The 18,599-nt window shown below is 43.1% G+C and overlaps 1 protein-coding gene across 5 annotated transcripts; it reads left to right on the top strand.

Annotated features, from left to right (window-relative positions):
* Nucleotides 1-5,339: 5,339 nt before the first annotated feature.
* On the top strand, nucleotides 5,340-18,459 carry LYSMD2 (LysM domain containing 2). Of its 5 annotated transcripts, XM_019932874.3 has the most exons (4): nucleotides 5,681-5,809; nucleotides 6,273-6,353; nucleotides 16,297-16,625; nucleotides 17,879-18,459. In XM_019932874.3, the coding sequence occupies exons 3-4, from the start codon at nucleotides 16,297-16,299 to the stop codon at nucleotides 17,919-17,921; spliced, it is 372 nt and encodes a 123-aa protein (XP_019788433.1). In that variant the 5' UTR covers nucleotides 5,681-5,809; nucleotides 6,273-6,353; the 3' UTR covers nucleotides 17,922-18,459. The 5 variants fall into 5 exon arrangements, with proteins under 5 accessions (XP_004317806.1, XP_019788433.1, XP_019788432.1 ...); XM_004317758.4 differs by lacking the exon at nucleotides 6,273-6,353 and having other exon boundaries at nucleotides 5,340-5,809; XM_019932873.3 differs by lacking the exons at nucleotides 5,681-5,809; nucleotides 6,273-6,353 and adding an exon at nucleotides 5,879-6,153.
* The last annotated feature ends 140 nt before the right edge of the window (nucleotides 18,460-18,599 follow it).

Genomic DNA, 18,599 nt, shown 5'->3' with positions numbered 1-18,599 from the left:
GATCTGTTCTTTGAAAGGTTGATAGAATCTTCCAATAAGATCTTCCGATGCTGACTTTTTTTTTTTGGTAACAAGATTTTTAACTCTAGTACTGATTCAGTTTCTTTAATGGTTATAGAACCATTCAGACTTTCTATTTTGTCACGTATTAGTTTAGGCAAGTTGTTTATGGTTGTAGCTTACAAATCCCTCTTGTTTTGATACAAAAGCCTGTCCCTTTTTTATTGCCAACTCAATTATGTATTTCATTAAAAAATTAAATTATAAATACTTATATTAGGAGGACTTCAAGTTAGTTTAGACTTCCAGCTTGCTAGAACCAGAACCAGATATGAATTTCTTCAACTTTACTAGATATTGTCCTACAGCTCTTCAAAGTGGTTGCACCTATTTATACTGCCACCAACGCTGTTTGAGAATTTCTGTTGTTCCACAGGAATCTTACCAATACTTAGAATTGTCCAGTTCTTTAATTTTTGCTAGTCTCATGCCTATGAAATTGTAGTTTTAAATGGAATTTCTCTGCTTTTTGGTAAGGTTGTGCATCTTTCTATTGGCCATTTGCGTTTTATCTTCTGTAAATTGTCTGTTCATATCTTTTGACCATTTTTCTAGTGGGTGTTTTTCTTCTAATAACTTGTAGGCATTTTAACATACTCTGGATAGTAATACTTTGTCAGTTATAGGTATTCAAATATATTTTCCCATTTTACACCTTGCCTATTGAAATTTTTCAGGTGCCTTTTCAGGACAGAGGTTTTTATGTTTATATATAGAATTTGCCAGTTGTTTTCTTTGTAGTTTGTATTTTTGGTATCTTGCTTAAGAAATTCTTTGCTATCCTAAGGTTATAAAGATATTCTAAAAGTGTTAAAGTTTGCTTTTCCCAATTATATATTTAATCAGTCTATAATTGATTTTGGCATATGGTATAAGGTAGAGAGCTACAATTTTTTTCCACGTGGATGGCTAATTGTGGCAGCAGCATTTATTGTCATAGATTCATTTCTCTGATATGTGTGGGTCTGCTTCTGGGCTTTCTTTGTTGTCCCCTTCTTACACTTATTTGTCTTTCCCAGCATCACTACTGTAATAGTTTAGTTCTCATCACATTTTTTGTAAATCTTGATGATTGTAAAGTTAAGTCTCCCTTTCTCATTCTTCTTCAGGAATGTCTTGGCTCTTCTTAGCCTTTATCTTCCATATGAATTTTTTTTTTTTTTTTTTTTTTTGCGGTACGCGGGCCTCTCACTGCTGTGGCCTCTCACTGCTGTGGCCTCTCCCGCTGTGGAGCACAGGCTCCGGATGCGCAGGCTCAGCGGCCATGGCTCACGGGCCCAGCCACTCCACGGCATGTGGGATCTTCCCAGACTGGGACACGAACCCGTATCCCCTGCATTGGCAGGCGGACTCTCAACCACTGCACCACCAGGGAAGCCCTTCCATATGAATTTTAAGGTAAGCCTGTCATGTCCTTTGAAGAATCCTATAGGGATTTTGGTTGGAATTTCAATGAATTTATATATGAGTTTGGGAAGGAAATGAAAATTTTGCGTGTCCCCATTTATAAACATGGTATATCTCTATTTTTGTTTAAATCTTCTTTTATGTCCTTTAATAGAATGTAATAATTTTTCCATATAAAGCATGCTTCTCTTTTGCTAAGTTTATTCCTAGATTTTTTTTTTTGGTATCTAAAAGGTTGTCTTTTCCACAAAATATTTTCTGATTGATTGATGCAATTGATATTTGCATAATGTGTCTTATAGTCTTATGTCTTATAGTTTGAACAGTTCCAATGTAGACATTATCTGTAAACATTTTAGTATTGTTTATTATTGGTAAATAACAGTTTATTTCTTTTCAATCTTCATTTCCGTTTCTCCTTCTTTTTCTTATTGCATTGGCTGGGACGTCCAGAACAAAATTAAACAGGAGTAGTAACAGAAGCCTTCCTGTTCTTATTCTTGATCTCAGAGGGAGTGCTTCTAATGGTCACTACTAATGATGAGGTTTGTTCTATGTTGTAGGTAGATATACATAAAACTAATTTTGAAGTTCTGGTTGAAGAAGGAAAAATAAATGTACAAAAAATTCAATCTGAGCCACAAATTGTAGATATTAACTTTGGATTAGGGAGAGATCGATATAAAATTCACAGGGGCTTCCCTGGTGGCGCAGTGATTGAGTCCTCCAGCCAGGGCTTCCTTGGTGGTGCAGTGATTGAGAATCTGCCTGCCCATGCAGGGGCCACAGGTTCAAGCCCTGGTCTGGGAAGATCCCACATGCCACGGAGCAACTGGGCCCGTGAGCCACAACTACTGAGCCTGAGCATCTGGAGCCTGTGCTCCGCCAACAAGAGAGGCCGCGATAGTGAGAGGCCCGCGCACCGCGATAAAGAGTGGCCCCCGCTTGCCGCAACTAGAGAAAGCCCTCGCACAGAAACGAAGACCCAACACAGCCAAAAATAAATAAATAAATAAAAGAATCCTCTGGCCAATGCAGAGGACATGGGTTCGAGCCCTGGTCCAGGGAGATCCTACAGGCCGCGGAGCAACTAAGCCTCTATACCACAACTACTGAGCCTGTGCTCTAGAGCCCGCGAGCCACTACTGAGCCTGTGTGCCACAGCTACGGAAGCCTACGCACCTAGAGCCTGTGCTCTGCAACAAAGAGAAGCCACCTTAATGAGAAGCCAAACGAAGAGTAACCCCTGCTCGTAGCAACTACAGAAAGCCTGCGCACAGCAATGAAGACCCAACACAGCCAAAAATAAAAATAAATAAATTTATTTTAAAAAATTCGCAGGAACATTAGATATTTGACAACAGCTCAAATCTATCTAGGAATAAATAACTCACAAAGAACCCTAACCATGCAACATCAAATAAGTACTTATTTAAGCCGATTAATTTCTGAGAGCTAGAGGAAACGCTAGTGAAGATCACAAAAAGGAATCAGTGGAGAAAATTCTGAGAACTGTGTTGAATTTATTTCAGAGCATTTTAGAACTGTTCTAGACGTGTTTTCTGACCCAGGATTTCTTATGGCTGGAGAAATTGAAAATAACTAGGGACAGCTTAGAAATTAGCTCTGATAAGAGAGAAGTGGGATGGCTTTCGAATCTCCATACATTTCTTGTGATAACTTTTCCCTTGCACTTTTACAGAGGACTTGGTCTTTTTGTAAAGGAATTAAGTGATCATCACCTAGCCTTTTTCCTTCCTGGCTCATTTTCTGCCTCCTTATGTATACTGTTCTGCCTTTGGGGAATCTCTGACTCCCAGAGCGATCTTCCTGGTTCCTTATTTAGGCCTGTCTTTCCCCACTTTAATTCAGCATTTCCCAAATTGTAAAATTTCTGAGGAAAAAAAGGGGTTCCATGGTCAAATGAGTTTGGGAAATATGGTGTCAAGCAAAATCCAATACCTTATTTTACTACAGGACTTCTAGAGCCTTCAGTATCCTAATGTGCACTGTGAATCTCCAAAAGGGAAGCATATATCGCAGTGTTTCTCCAATTAATTGATCATGGAACCCTTTTCAAGCAACACCTAATAATACCTCATAGAACCCAGTTCATTAATTTTCAGATAAAAACTTCCATTTCTTCTGGAAACTTTTCTTTAGTGGAAGACATGTTATATGCTATCTCTCTACTAGACTGTCGACTCTGAGGGCAATTTCTCCTGTTTTCTTGAAGTATTACCTGATCTCATTTATATATTGAAACTCTGGGGTTCTGCCTCTTTCTTAGGTCCTGGGATAGCCACACTGGACACCACCCAAGAGTTCCTCTATGGCAGACTCTTGCTAAATTACCTAATTTAGCTTTCAGGATCTTTTTACTACACCTCAATTCAACCACTTTTGACGCTTTATTCAGGGCACTGAGCTAGGTAGGCACTGCTGGAGTTAAAAAGGATGAGTAAGATCTAGTTATACCTTCCAGGAGTATGTATAGAGGAGATAAGACAAGTACATGACACAAAACACGAGTTAAATGCTAAACAAGAGGTACAAACCACCTTGATATTCAATGGAGAAACAATAACAATTGGGCAGTTGGGGGAGGGGGACAGGTGGGAAGAATCAGGAAAGATCTCATTTTGGGATGTATCATTTGGGATGGACCTTAATATTTTCTTAAATGTAGACAGAGAGTATTGGAAGAGTGGGGTTACAGGTGGAGGGTATAGCATATGCAAGGCATGAGGGTAAGAAGTTCAAGTGGCAGGAGTATATGGAGTTTGCAGGATGAGTTGTAGATGGGGTACGGCCAGAGCATGAATAATAAAAATGGAAATAAGAGTTGAATGCCAGTGTGAGTTAATACTGCTGTCCACAGGGAGCCACTGAAGAATTTTTGAGCGGGAGGGTGATTCGGGGTCCACGTGTTCCTCCCCCACTCTCGTCCTGTCTCCTATACTCTAGTTCCTTTGCCTCTGTCCAGCACAGCGACATATCAGAACTTCAGCCAATGAATCAAACCTCCAGTCTCCTAACCTGCCTGTAGGGTACTTCCTCCTGGAGAGCTGTCCAGAGTACAACAGAATCCTGAGCGCTAGATTCTAGTAAACGCGCACCCACTCTGTGTAGAATAGGATCGGAAGCCAGAAAGTTGAGGAAAGGGTGTTCAGATAAAGACTACAGATAAGAGGTCACTGATGGCGTTAATGACAAAACTTTGGGGAGTCATGATTTCAGGGTATCAAAGAGGAAACTGATAAGAAACAATTGGGTGCAGATAGTAAATTCTAAGCAGTGAGCCAGGAGAATGAACTGTAGCTAGGCAGACTTTCAAGGCAGCACAGGACTAAAATTGGCACTGGTGTGCAATGGAGAGTGAAAGCAAAGCAACTGGAGGGTTAGTTTGAGGTCAGCCACCCGGCCTTAGAAGCACTATCCCCCCCTGGAGTGTTGAGCACACCGGACCCTCCAGGCTGTTGAGATGGGCCTGGAGAAACTGTGTGTGTTTAATGGTCTTAATGTTTTCTGTGAGGTCCTGGGGTAATGGGGTGGGAGCGGGAAGTACCCTTGGCTGCGGGAGCTTGAAGGTCTGAGAAAGCTGGCGCCTGCTGGGGAATCAATAAAGGAGTCAGAGCAAAGCTTTGGTGTTTTGCTGTTTACAGGGTAGGGCTTTAACCAGGCTGCGTCGGCCCGGCGCGGGGTTGCCTCCGGGGCCGAGGGCGCCTAGGGATGGGGCCCAGTAGCTCCACGGCGAGGGGCCTTAGAGCGCCCCGCTCCTCGCACCGCAGGGCCAGCCGGGTCTCGGCGCGCAGGGTGGAGCCGGGGCGTCGGCGGGGCAGCAGCTGGAGCTCGTTTCGCTCTCCTCCCTGCAGGTGCGCTGGGGAAGGCGGAACGCGTAGGAGCAGGTGCCCACCATGGCCGGTCCGCAGCTTTCCGCCGCGGCCTCCAGCCCGCCGTCCCCGCGGAACGGCCTTCCGCAGCCCCTGTGAGGAGGAAGAGGAGGCGGCGGCGGACGAGGCGCCGCCCTCTTGGCGAGCTTCCCGACCTGGCGGCCTCCGCAGGACCCATGGCTGATTCCTCGCCCGAGCGGTCCCTGCGGGCAGCCGGACCCCGCACGCCCCGGCCCTCGGCCCCCTCGCCGCCGCCACCGTCGCGCTCGCTCTCCGAGGCCGAGGAGGCCGAGCTGTCGCTGAGCCTGGCGCGCACCAAGACCCGCTCGTACGGCAGCACGGCCAGCGTGCGGGCGCCGCTGGGCGCCGGCGTCATCGAGCGCCATATGGAGCATCGGGTGCGCCCCGGCGACACGCTGCAGGGCATCGCGCTCAAGTACGGAGTCTCGGTGAGCAGTGCTGGTGGCTGCGGGCGGGGGCGCAGCGAGTATCGGGGCGTAGGGGAGGTAGCCAGACGTCTCCTGGCGGCTCGGCCCCGAGCGCTTGCCCAGCGCGCGCTGCCGGGACAGCTACGGTCGCCAGAGCCTGTCCTGCAGCCAGAGGGGCGGGCCGCCAAGGCTCCCTCCCCGGGTGGGTGCACCCAGTTCTCGATGCCCTGCCTGTACTCAGACCGGATCTGCCGCGTGAGGAAGGAAGGTCAAAGAGGACCAGGGCGTTGGCACCCTGGGAGCCAAATTCGCCCGATTTTGAGTCCCGGTCGTACTGCTATATATTTCCTGAAAGCCGAACTGAGGTGCGGACTTGGGCAGAGAATTTTGTTTTCTGGGTAAACAATCGCTGTGATGAGTCAGGAAGGGTACAGTTGTTCCCGCAGGATGGTTCTGTTTCTATTGATTATGCTTCTTTATTTAGAAGTGAAATTACACCCCTGGGCTCACTGGCAACTGTGAATGTGACTCCTGTCGCTAAGCAGCGGCCAAGAATGTGGTCTAGGTGAGCTGCAGAGCTGTGTTTATTATAAATTTATAAGTGTGTGTGTCTTGGGCCTATTGCATTACACCTCTGGGAAGAACATGGAAAGCTGAGGGAACATATTGTTTCATTAAAATTACTTATAATTAACTCTGAACTATGTGATGGTCTTTTTACATTTGAGCTCTATATCAGTTTTCAATGTTCCTTCCTGAAGCACCCTAGACAGCAATGGGAAGAAAGGTGATCTTATCTTTATCGTTCTCTTTAAGTGAAACTCCTTCTGGCCCTTCACCAGTGACAGAGACTGAGTCATCTCCTTTGCACACCCATGCTGGTATGTGTTTACCTGGCAGGTCCTTCTATCCTTTCAACATTTTGAGAGCAGGGATCTTGCTGTGCAGGCATGTACTGGAGACTTCATGCCATGGTTAGTCCTATTCCGCCCTCTTGGGAGTTTCTAAAAGTGAACATAGAACTTCAATTCTTGTATTTGCATTCATGGGGCCTGGTTTGAGTCAGAGCCAGAGGAAAGCAGCGTTGGGAAGTATCAGCAGCTACTCTTTCTGCTGAATGCCTGTTGTGTGCCAGGCATTGCATTTGTCTTGTTTCATCTTGTTCTTATTCAGTTTGATTTTCCTAGTAAGTCTTGGAGATAGGTGTAATTAATCTCCTTTTTACAGATGTGAAGGTGGATGAGAGGTAAGGATATTTTCCAAGTATGCTTATTCATTGAGACCAGCTTGAATCATCACAGTGACAAAGCATTTGCTTGGCCCTAGGTATTACTTCTGATTTCCATCCTTATTTATTTATTTATTTTTTTGCGGTACATGGGCCTCTCACTGTTGTGGCCTCTCCCGTTGCGGAGCACACGCTCTGGACGCGCAGGCTCAGCGGCCGTGGCTCACGGGCCTAGCTGCTCTGCGGCATGTGGGTCTTCCCGGACTGGGGCACGAACCCGTGTCTCCTGCATCGGCAGGCGGACTCTCAACCACTGCGCCACCAGGGAAGCCCTCCATCCTTACTTTTATCCTAGTCTTATCAAGAGCTCTCTTAGCATCTTGATTACTGAAGAAGGGAGGTCTTTTCTGTCTGGTTTCTGTGCATCTTATCTACTAGGCTAGGCTGACTGCACCTAGGAATCCATGATACCCAGAGAAGTGTTGTTTCCCTGGTCCCTACCCACAGCAATCTCTCTGCATCCCACTGCCCTCCATGACTTCATTTGGGTTGCTCAGAGCTCCTGAACATCTGCTCACTGCGGTTCTCCACCTTTGATCAAATGCTTTCTTTCTTTTTTTAAAAGATAAATTTATTTATTTAATTTATTTTTGGCTGCGTTGTTTCTTCATTGCTGAGTGCGGGCTTTCTCTAGTTGTGGCGAGTGGGAGCTATGCTTCGTTGCAGTGCTCGGGTTTCTCACTGTGGTGGCTTCTCTTGTTGCGGAGCACAGGCTCTAGGCGTGCAGGCTTCAGTAGTTGTGGCTCACAGACTCAGTAGTTGTGGCGCGAAGGCTCTAGAGTGCAGGCTCAGTAGCTCTAGAGCACAGGCTTAGTAGTTGTGGCACAGGGGCTTAGTTGCTCTGTGGCATGTGGGATCTTCCCAGACCAGGGCTCAAATCTGTGTCGCCTGCATTGGCAGGCGGATTCTTAACCACTGCGCCATCAGGTAAGTCCTGATCAAATGCTTTCTAATTCCTGTTTTCACTGATGTAGATCCTGTTACTTATAAATTTATCCCTTTTCATTAAAGCATAAATCAGGTTTTTCATTACCTTTATAAAGACTTGATTTTAAGATGTTAAGCTCAAGTGTAATGAATTGGGAACTATAATCTGTAGCCGCAGACAGTCTGTTTCAGGGTTTCTCAACTGCAGCCCTATTGATACTATGGACTGGATAATCCTTTGTCTTGGGGGGCTGTTCTGTGCATTGTAGGATGTTTAGCAGCATCTCTGGCCTCTGCCCACTAGATAGCAGTAGCACTGCCCCCCTCTCCCCCATCCAGAAATAGCCAGATATTCCCTGAGAAGCACTCACTGTTGGTTGAGAATCACTGGTTCTCATTTACTTTGGACCCTGAACTCTAGTTGATGAAATTGTTAGAGACTCTTTCCACTGGTTCTATAGAACTAGTGAAAGTGAAGATAATCACCATAACAGTGAACTGATATTCTTGCAGATATTAACTACAGACATTAATCGGATTTACTCATTGAAATTGATATTTCAGGTGGAAGTTAAAAAGGCAGAAAGGTTTTTTTCATTCCCCGACTGAACAGAGAGAAGTTGAGTGAGTTAAGTTTCTAATATTGACTGCCAAGATCACCCACATCGTATTTAGACTGTTTTTGGTTTTTTTTTTTTCGGCTGCGCGGCATGGGGATACTAGTCCCCCCTCCCAGCCCCAGGGATCCAACCCACACCACCTGCTGTGGAAGCTCAGAGTCCCAACCACTAGACCACCAGGGCAGTCCCACCCACATTGTATTTAAATTAGTGTTTAAAGGAGTAGGTGATGAGATGTTGGAAATTTAGAGCCTACCTTGAACCTGCTGGATCAGAATATCCAGTAAAGGAGCCCAGGAATGTTCCTGTTTTACAAGCAGGGTCTCTTTGCTCTTTCCCAATGCTGTCCCTTCTTGGGGTCTTTGCCCTTGCTGTTCCATCCATCTGTTGGGAACACTTTGCCTGACAGCTGCATGCAGGGCCACAGGTACGTGCAGATGTGGGACCTGTGTAGTCACATAGGCCCCATGTCGAGAAGAGCCCTGCACTTAATGCTCTGCTGTTACTGTTGACATTTTTAATAATTTGTGAACAAATGCCCCACATTTTCACTTTTCTCTGGGACCTACAAATCACGTAGCTGATATTGGCTGTGTGACTTGCTCCCTCACTGCCTTCAAGTCTGCATAAATGTCTCCTCCCTGAGGCCTTCCTGACCACTCCATGTCATACTGCAACCCTCCCTCATCCCAGTGCCCCTCCCCCCTTTCCTGTTTTGTTTTCTCAACAGTGTTTATCATTCATCTGATTTTTCTTTCCTCTTTTTTCCCAGCTTCTACCTTTCTGGTGATACCTTAGTGAATAAATAAAAATCCATGCCCTCATGGAGCTTATATTTTAGTCAGTGGAGACAGTTAGTAAGTAAACAAAATATGTTATATATCAGGTGTTGATAAGCAAAATGAAAAAAAAATTAATCAGGGAAAGGAGAGAGGGCTGCTGGAGGTAGCTGCAATTTCAAATGGTATGGCGGTGGAAGACCTCACAGAGAGAAACTGAAACTGCTGGGGATCAATTGAGAAACTATTCAGTGTAATTCAAATCTCAGACACAGACTTGCTTGGGCTGGAATTTCCTGGGCTTTGCTCATCTCCACTGAGACATTAAGTCTCCTCCCCCAACCCAGTCTTTTGTGGTGATCCCAGCTCCTTTCAGTTGGAGGCAAGCCTCTGGAGGGAACTGACCAGCTCCAGGCAGCTGCTGTGAACCTTTTGTTAGGAAGCCCTGTATATAAACTGAAAGTGGGTGAGAGGCAGTGAGGGAAACTGTTATTTTCACAAACTTTTTCTTCATCTTTTTGTTACCCCCTGGAAACTTCCCTGTCCTCTACCCTCTCCAGACCATTGCCCCCCATATCCTGAGTCATTTCCTATCCAATTTTATTCCCGGGGTCTTCTCTTTCTCCTCCAATGAGCTGCTAAGCCCACTTGCTTCTTCACACTTCTCCTATCAGATGTCACCTTGCTGAGAAAAGGTGAAATGATTATCATTTTAGGGGGAACAAGTGCGGTGAGTTAGAAATATAAGTGTATATAAAACTTTTGTGTTTATAACTTTAGCTCCTGCTCTTGCTGGAAATTGTTGACCTTTGCTGGTCAAAGGGAAGAGAACCATAAATAAATAGTGCCACCTGTTGTAAGAAGTATGGTAAAGTAGCCCTTAGTAGTTTTAGGTTTTAATAGATTCTCATGCATTCTTTGTTTAAAAACAGCTTTATTGATACATAATTTACATATTACAAAATTCACCCATCTTAAGTGTACAATTCAAGGACTTTTAGTAAATTTACAGAGTTGTGCAACCCTCACCACAATCCAGTTTTAGAACAGTTCCATCACCCCGAAAAGATCCCTTACTCCCCATTCTCTTCTATTGTCCCAGATAACCATGAATCAGCTTTCTAATCTATAGATTTGCCTTTTCTGGACATTTCATAAATGGGATCTCATATATTCTTCTGAGATAGCATGGAGAAGAAAAAATCCTTTCCCTTATTATTAGCACCTGGCAATGGAGGCGGCTGATAGCCACCAACACCTAGCACTTAATAGGAGACAGCGGAGTGAGGAGGTTGAATCCAGCACTTACTAGAACATGATCTTGAGAGAATGCTTTAATGTTTAAGTCTTTTCCTCTATAATGATGATAATAATCAACTGAGAGTTGTGTGTATATGGAAATATTCCATAAGCAACACAGTGCTGTGTAAATGTTAGTTATCATGGGTCCTGAAATGTTTTCAGAACAGTTTGTCTTTTAAGGAATGGAGAGGAAGAAAAAGAAGCTTTGAATGTTGCATTCCCAGTTAGGCAGGTGGCCTAATGAAGCTGATGGAAAGTAGCCTTTGGGGAGAGTTCTTGATCATGCCCAGCGGCAGCTGTTGAGATAACTTGGGGGCGGGGATGTTTTGTGAGTTCCCTCCCCAGTGAATTCACCTTTACAAATGTATTTACAGGGGAATCATTTTAAACAAGTTGTTGATGGTATTTGTTCTACCTGATTTCACCAGGGTAGACCTTGTGGCCATCCTGTCAGCTCTTAACTTGATTATTCCATAAATTGTTTCTTAGTAAGCAGATGGTAAATTTCACTGAATCATGCTACTCCATCCTGATTAGGAGACAGTTTTAAAATGAAAGCATTTGGTTGCTGTATCTCCTCCACTAGTCATTTGCTCTCAAGAAACTGAGGGTAGTTCTGCATCACTTTGAAAAGGTCACACTTTCTATTCTCAGCGTTCACTGGGTAGTAGGAGATATTGAACAGAGGGCAGGTGGTAAAGCTGTAGAGTTTTTCAGCTCTTCCTTGTATTGGATCATGACTTTTCTTAGTTTAATGTGAGGTGAAATTCCCAGAACATTAGACCCATCCAAGTTCAGATAAAAGCATAAAACATTCCAAAGCAAATTAAAATATCATTTCACTGTTTGGGATTATTTATATTTCTTATCTGTGCTATTGCAGTTTCTTCCATAACTGAGCTTCCTGTTTCCACTAATGCCTCTTTCTTACCAATCCATTTTCCATAAAGCTGCTGGAGTGATATTCAAATCATGTCACTCCCTTCCTTTACCCTCCAATGGTTTCCCATCACATTTAAAGTAAAATCCAAATTTTATTTATTATATGAGTGGCCTGCAGCTTGCTCATTACTCCCTATTTCAGCCACACCACTTTTTCCTGCTCTGGGGCCTTGTAACTACTCTTTCTGGAAGGACTCCTTTTTTTTTTTTCTCCCTGGCTTTTTGTGTGGCTGGTTTCATTCCTTAACTTCACTACTGGTAATAGAATTTGGAGCCTCTGGTTGTAAAGGAGAACAAGTTAATATCAAATTAAATACCTTATAAAAAAAAAACGCTCAGACCTCAGGGCAGTGACAGTATATTATGTTATTCATCTGGGCTTGTTTATATGAAATTTTCTTACATGTTTTTACTTTGTGGGATAATTTTTTTTTTTTTTTTTTTTTTTGCGGTACGCGGGCCTCTCACTGTTGTGGCCTCTCCTGCTGCGGAGCACAGGCTCTGGACGCGCAGGCCCAGTGGCCATGGCTCACGGGCCCAGCCGCTCCGTGGCATGTGGGATCCTCCCGGACCGGGGCTCGAACCCATGTCGTCCCCTGAATCGGCAGGCGGACTCTCAACCACTGCGCCACCAGGGAAGCCCAGAAATATTTTTTATGGAGAGAAAATTCCTACCTCCTACCTCCTTCCTCCTTATTTGCTGAATACATGTTAGGATCTGCCCTTACTTGTTGCTTTCTCACTTTTAACCAAGTTTAATGATAGTTGCTAACATTTTTGTGTGCTTCCTGTGTGCCATGCATTGTTCTAAGTGTTTTACATGAATTAACTCATTTAATTCTCATAATAATCATATTGTGTGGAAAGTACTATTTTCCTTACTTTACAGAAAAGAAAATAGACATAGGGGATGATTAGAAAGTGGTAAAGCCAGGATTTGAACCTGGAAAATATGGCCCCAGAGCCCTTGTTTCTAAGTACTACCTTATATTAACCTCTTTTATCTGTTTTCACCTTCAGTTTCAAATCTGCCCATCCTTAGATTGGTTCCCACCTTGATGCTAACTATGTCTGGACATCCCTGATGTCCTTGATGCTGGCAACCATGTGTCATCTTAGAGTCTAGACCATAATGGTCAACATACACCTTAAATGCTTGCTGGCAATGCTGAGATGGAGAAGAAGCAGTTCCTGACATTGGGAAGCTCATAGACTTGTTAAAAGAGGCAGTTCTATTGGTGAATCAATGGTAGAATGGCATGCATGAGAGCTAGGAGAGCCCTGCCCTTCACTCCCTGTGGACTCCCTGACTACACGCAGCCTTTTACTCAGTCCATTTGTCTTGTGCTTCCTGTCTTCGGCCCCTTGCCTGGCTATGATGGCCTGTCTTGCTCTGAGTGATGGATGTATCAGTGTCCCCACAGAATACATTTAGCGCACTCCAAGGGTGTGGCCAGAGAGGGTTTAATGCAGGGACATTTATAGAAGTGTGAATAGGATTAAGAGAACCAGGAAGGGATGATGCAGCACCCGAGAGCAGCAACAGCAGGGAGACATTACCGCTAGGCCTGAGGGCCAGGGGAAGGAGTGGGGTACCCGACACCAAGGAGAACGGGAGGAGTGGACAAGGGGCTGCCTGGTAGGAGCTCTGCTGTAGAGGGATGCTGTAGAGGCACCAGAGGCATGGTGTGGTTGTTCTGCTGGTGACTTCCTTGGGAACACTGACTGGAATTCCAAGAACAAGGGGGTTTGGGGAGTGCAGTTCTGAAGAGGTCAGCCTCCTGCAGTTAGAACAAGTTCAAGAAGACTGGGGGATGGATTGGGAGGTGAGGGTGGGTTTAAAGGGAGAATAACCAACAAAACAGATAACTTACCACCCCTTCCTGGTTACTTCTCTGGGTTCATCTTTTATGCCTGTTTCTCTGACCTGTATTAATTATTAATTAATTAATTAATCCATCCATCCTAAGCACTTAGTGTGCATAAGATCTTTGTTAAACCTGGGAGGCTCTAGAAATAACCGGTCTTGACCTGAGGGAATTCACAGTTAACGGCTGATGTTCCCAGCCCAGCTTCAGCAATCAGATCCCGGTGTTCCTGGCTGTTTCTGTCTTCCATCATTATTCCCAGGAAACAGTGTCTGTTAGCAGTTGTAGGCCCCTGTCAGTGAGTATTTCAAGGGTACTGTATCAGTGCGGGTTCTTTCATTTACAAGTGACAGAAAACTCAAGTTGGCCTAAGCAATAAAAACAAAACAGAGTGGCATTTACTGGCTCATTACTGGGACTGAAGGGTGCGAGGGTATTCTGGCTTCAGGCTTTGATTCAGAGGTCTGATCGCTCTCCTTCAAGGTGGCATTGTTGTTAGGTTCCTTGTGGTGGAAGGATGGCTGCCAGCAGCTCCAGGCCCGTCTCTTTCTCACAGAAAAAATAGAGGTCCTTCACCTCCCAGACTCAGCAGAAGTCTCCTTGCATCTCTGAACTGTTCCGAGACGGGACTGTGACCTTTCAGGAGCCGGGGCACTGTGATGCTTCAGGGGGCAGGAATGAATCATGTGCTCATCCTGGAGCCAGGGGAGGACTCAGTGCCCCTGGAAGCCCTTATACTAAGGGAGATGGAGGGCGTGGATGCTAGGTGGTGAAAACAAGAGGTACTAAAGGCAGATTAGGATATACCTGAACCTGCTATGGGTAAGTTTTCAAGTTCTTTAATTTGCTCACATCTAAGCCTAAACTAGACCAGAGACACTTAGGATTTTTAGATGTTAATTCTGTCTCTAAAAGTGTACCTGCCTATTCATGTTCTTTCTCACCCTTGCCTTCTCTCTTTTAACTAGAAACTAGAACATAAAAGACCACCCTACACAAAAGATACTTTAAAGTAGTATCTTTAAATGAAAAAAGAAAGCATTGAATGTACTATTTGTGTGGATTCACCTTAGAGCTAGAAAGCAGGAGGAGCAGGGCCCATCTTATTCAACCATTATTTTTTCAGGCTCTTTGAAGTGGAAATCTAATTTTTTCACTCAGTCAATTTGGCATTAAAGGATCCCAGAATTGGGTTCCATTAGTCATTCACTTTAATCTTGGTGTTGTACATATGGACTTTAGAGTCAGACGGAAATTCTGGCTCATCCAGTTGCGGAGCCATATGCACTTGGTCAAATCAGTCATCTCTTGTGTGCCTTAATTTCTTCATGGGAAAATGGACAGTAAGTACCATTTACTGCTAAACTGTCTCTCCCTTTCACACCTATATCTTTACACCTACATCCATATCCTCTATGCATATACATGTATAAACTCTCATTTAATCCTTCCAACAACCCTGTGAGGGGTAGATGATACCTGTCTTACACATGAGGAAATAGGCTCAATGAGAGAAGTAACACGCTTATGTTCAGACAGTTCGTGTTGGTGGAGCTGGGATTTGAAATTAGCTCTGTCACATTCCCAAGCCTGTGTGCTTCGCTGTTGTACCAAGCTGTCTTGGTGACAATACCTCACAAGAAAATTAGATGGTACAGTGCATGTAAAGAACCTAGCATGGTGCGAGTTCCCAGGCTAGTTGGGTGGAGAAGTCTGCAGATGCATGATAGTCAGGTGTGATGAACATGAGGGTAGGTATTTCTCCGACAGCTCTGCAAGAGTCCTGTCTGCACTCACCCACATTTGTGGACTTAGGCATGCCACTTAACTCCCTTGAGTCTCCCTTTCTTCATCTGTAAAAAGGAGGTGATAATATCTAGCTTGCAGTTCTGTTAGCAAAGTTAAATGAGGTAACATACGTAAATTCCATTCCCCCTTTCACCCCTACCTGCTATCCCCATTTCTTTGGTTTGGAGGAATTCACAGGGTATGAAAGAGTTTGAAGTTTTGAAACCTGTATTAAATTCTGTCTTCTTCATCTGCTAGTTGTAGATGATTCCATGGTACATAATCTCCTTGAGTTTTGTTTCTTTTATTTGAAAAGTGGATCTTCAGATACCTAATCTGTAAGGTAGAAAAAATAAGATACTCTATATAAAGTGCTCCCTACCTGTTTTCCTTACCTGTCCCACTTCTACCCATTCTTCAAGGTCCGTCTAAAGTCAAAAGAATCAAAATCAGAACCCCACCTTCTCCGTGAGGGCTTTCTTAATGACTGCAGCCCCAGCCTACACCATTCTTCCTAATTCTCTTTGTACTTTTTTCTTTACCACCTCCTGTATGCATTAAATTTACCAAACGCAATTCTAGAGATGGGAAGCACTCCATAAGGAAAATCACAGCACTAAGAATTTTGTTTTTTTAAATCAGATAATAGAAATGTTAAAATAAGATTGAAGTGTATTAAATAAGTGCTAAATATCCTACATTTTTTAACTTCAGGGATTTAAGGCTGCTTGGTAAAAGCTGCCTTGTAGGGGAAATAATATAGCAGGGGAAAAACTAGTCTTTCTTCTTATAAAATTGTGAAAGAGAATTTTCTGGCACCTCTTGAAATAACTGGGGGTATCTGGAGAGGTGACTAACCCCGAATTAAGAATTTCAGATCCAGAGATAGCATTGCACACATTTTGCTTATGAATATTTTATTTTGTGTTGTATAATAAACCCTACTCTTGGATTTATTTATATGTAACTCTGTTGCTTTTTTAAAATATTTTAGATGGAGCAGATTAAAAGGGCAAATAAACTGTTTACCAATGATTGTATATTTCTGAAGAAAACTTTGAACATCCCAGTTATATCAGAGAAGCCTTTGCTGTTTAATGGACTTAACTCAACAGATTCTCCAGAAAATGAAACAGTTGATAGTTTTTCTCATGAAGAAGACCTGGTAGCGGCTGGGGAAGACCTTTCCTCTCCCAGTCCTCAAGAATCTGATGCTCAGCCCATGCAGCCCGAGGAAGTGTCAGCCAGAGATTTCCTGCAAAGGCTGGACTTGCAGATTAAGTTATCAACACAGGCAGCCAAGAAACTGAAGGAAGAGAGCAGGTAAAAATATGCTGGAAAAATGTCAGAGGCTGAACAAACTACTCTTAAGATGTCCTTGCTTGGTCAAATTCTCTTTTCTTTTTTTGCTTTAAAAGGTAGATTTTCATTCTAGACGGGCTTTTTTTTTTTTTTTTTTTTTGTTGCGGTACGCGGGCCTCTCACTGCCGCGGCCTCTCCCGTTGCGGAGCACAGGCTCCGGACGCGCAGGCTCAGCGGCCATGGCTCACGGGCCCAGCCGCTCTGCGGCATGTGGGATCTTCCCGGACCGGGGCACAAACCCGTGTCCCCTGCATCGGCAGGCGGACTCTCAACCACTGCGCCACCAGGGAAGCCCTAGACAGGCATTTTTAATGTATAAAGTCTAAACAGAGCTACTGCATTCTGCATAAAGCTTTATCTGTTGCAATGCTTTTGTTTTTGTTACTTCGTATAAAAATTTTACTTCTTTGCTTTAATAGCATAACTGTCCCGCTAGTAGTTCTGGAGAGCATCCAAGTAGACATCTAGTTGACACCGTCAGAGGAAGCAGTGCCCTATAGATTACTTGTAAAATACTGTTCTTTATAAAACTTGCCAGACAGTTATTACTTGTTACCAGGTGTTTCCTATATAAGATCTCATGTGAACTTTTTTTCTTTGTTCTTTAATTTGGTACTAGGGCAAAACTTTCTCTCTCCTATAGAATTGGTTTCCTTCTTCCTTTATCATTCCAAGAATGGCACAACCTATTGTGTTTTCTTTTTTGCCCTGGCTACCAGGAAGCTCACAGCCAAAACTGGTCCTCAGTTCAACTACTACAATATTGCTGATGGTTAATATATTTGTATCCTTCTCCTTTCCTTAGTCGTGATTTTTAATTTCTATTTTATTCATAGTATATGTATGCCTTTTGTTGTAGGTACCTCAAATCCTTTTGAGAAAGAGGTAGAATATTAAAAATATAGACAAATATAAATATGAATATAATTAATTTATAATTTAATATAAACTTATATAATATAAACAAATACAAATATATAACAAGTACCATTCTTTATTCCAATAACTGAGACACCAGTAAAATGGGGACAATGAAATATTCCTTAGTGAGTGTTTGCATTTTGTACAACTTTCAAGGCATGCATGATATTATAAGTTGATATAACTCCTGCCCTTCTTTGGCAAGTGGATATTAAGTTGTATAATGAATATGTGTGTTCGTTTTCTGAGTACAGTTTTTAAACACTGATTTATGCTGTGTTTCTTTTTTTCAGAGATGAAGAAAGTCTCTTTGCAGCTTCCCTCTATCACAGTTAGATGATCAGGGGGCATAATCTAACCTGGGTTAAGAGATGGTTAGATCATAAAGAAACCAACAACTGATGATTCAAAAGCATCCCTTTTGGATTCTCATAGCATACATCTTTAAATCACAATTAAGTAGTTCCACCTACAGCAATTGCACTGAAGTGACTAGCTCCCTCTGGCTTTCCATGATTTTCAGTCTTTATTATGGCATGACAGCAAAATTGTATCTTAAAGCTCATCACTTTTGCAAGCGGTGGTAGTTTTTAGACTAGCTTTTGTAAATACTAGTTGACATAAAGCCACAAAGACTGTTTACATATTCAAGGTAAAAATGTTTATTTCCTGAGAAATCCTAATTATGTGAAAAACATGGTTGCTGTTTAAGTGATGCTGATTTTGCTATGTGTTTATAACTTAAGTGCTATATATATATATATTTCGATATGTATTACACATTCTGTATTACTATAAAGAAACAAATTTTGTCTGCTATTTTGTAAAAATAAACTCCAAAAGTCTGAATGAGAAAATAAACTATGTTTTCATATTTTAGTCTTCAGTTTTTTTCAACAAATGGGAATATTAAATTGATTTTTAAATTATAGTTTTAAATGGTGACAGCTTCTCCTCTACTTTAATGGTCTTTATTATTATTACTGTAGTTTTGAAAAAGGTTTCAATAATCTA

The sequence above is a fragment of the Tursiops truncatus genome, chromosome 2 (genome assembly GCF_011762595.2).
Source record: "Tursiops truncatus isolate mTurTru1 chromosome 2, mTurTru1.mat.Y, whole genome shotgun sequence".
NCBI lineage: Eukaryota > Metazoa > Chordata > Mammalia > Artiodactyla > Delphinidae > Tursiops > Tursiops truncatus.
This window is presented reverse-complemented; position numbering and strand designations above follow the sequence as displayed.

Bases quoted from the DNA above. Each gene is read 5' to 3' on its own strand.
- LYSMD2 (XM_004317758.4), top strand. From the start codon at position 5,537: ATGGCTGATTCCTCGCCCGAGCGGTCCCTGCGGGCAGCCGGACCCCGC. The intron at 5,810-16,296 runs GTGAGCAGTGCT...AAAATATTTTAG, and splicing joins CGCTCAAGTACGGAGTCTCG to ATGGAGCAGATTAAAAGGGC. The intron at 16,626-17,878 runs GTAAAAATATGC...TCTTTTTTTCAG, and splicing joins AAACTGAAGGAAGAGAGCAG to AGATGAAGAAAGTCTCTTTG.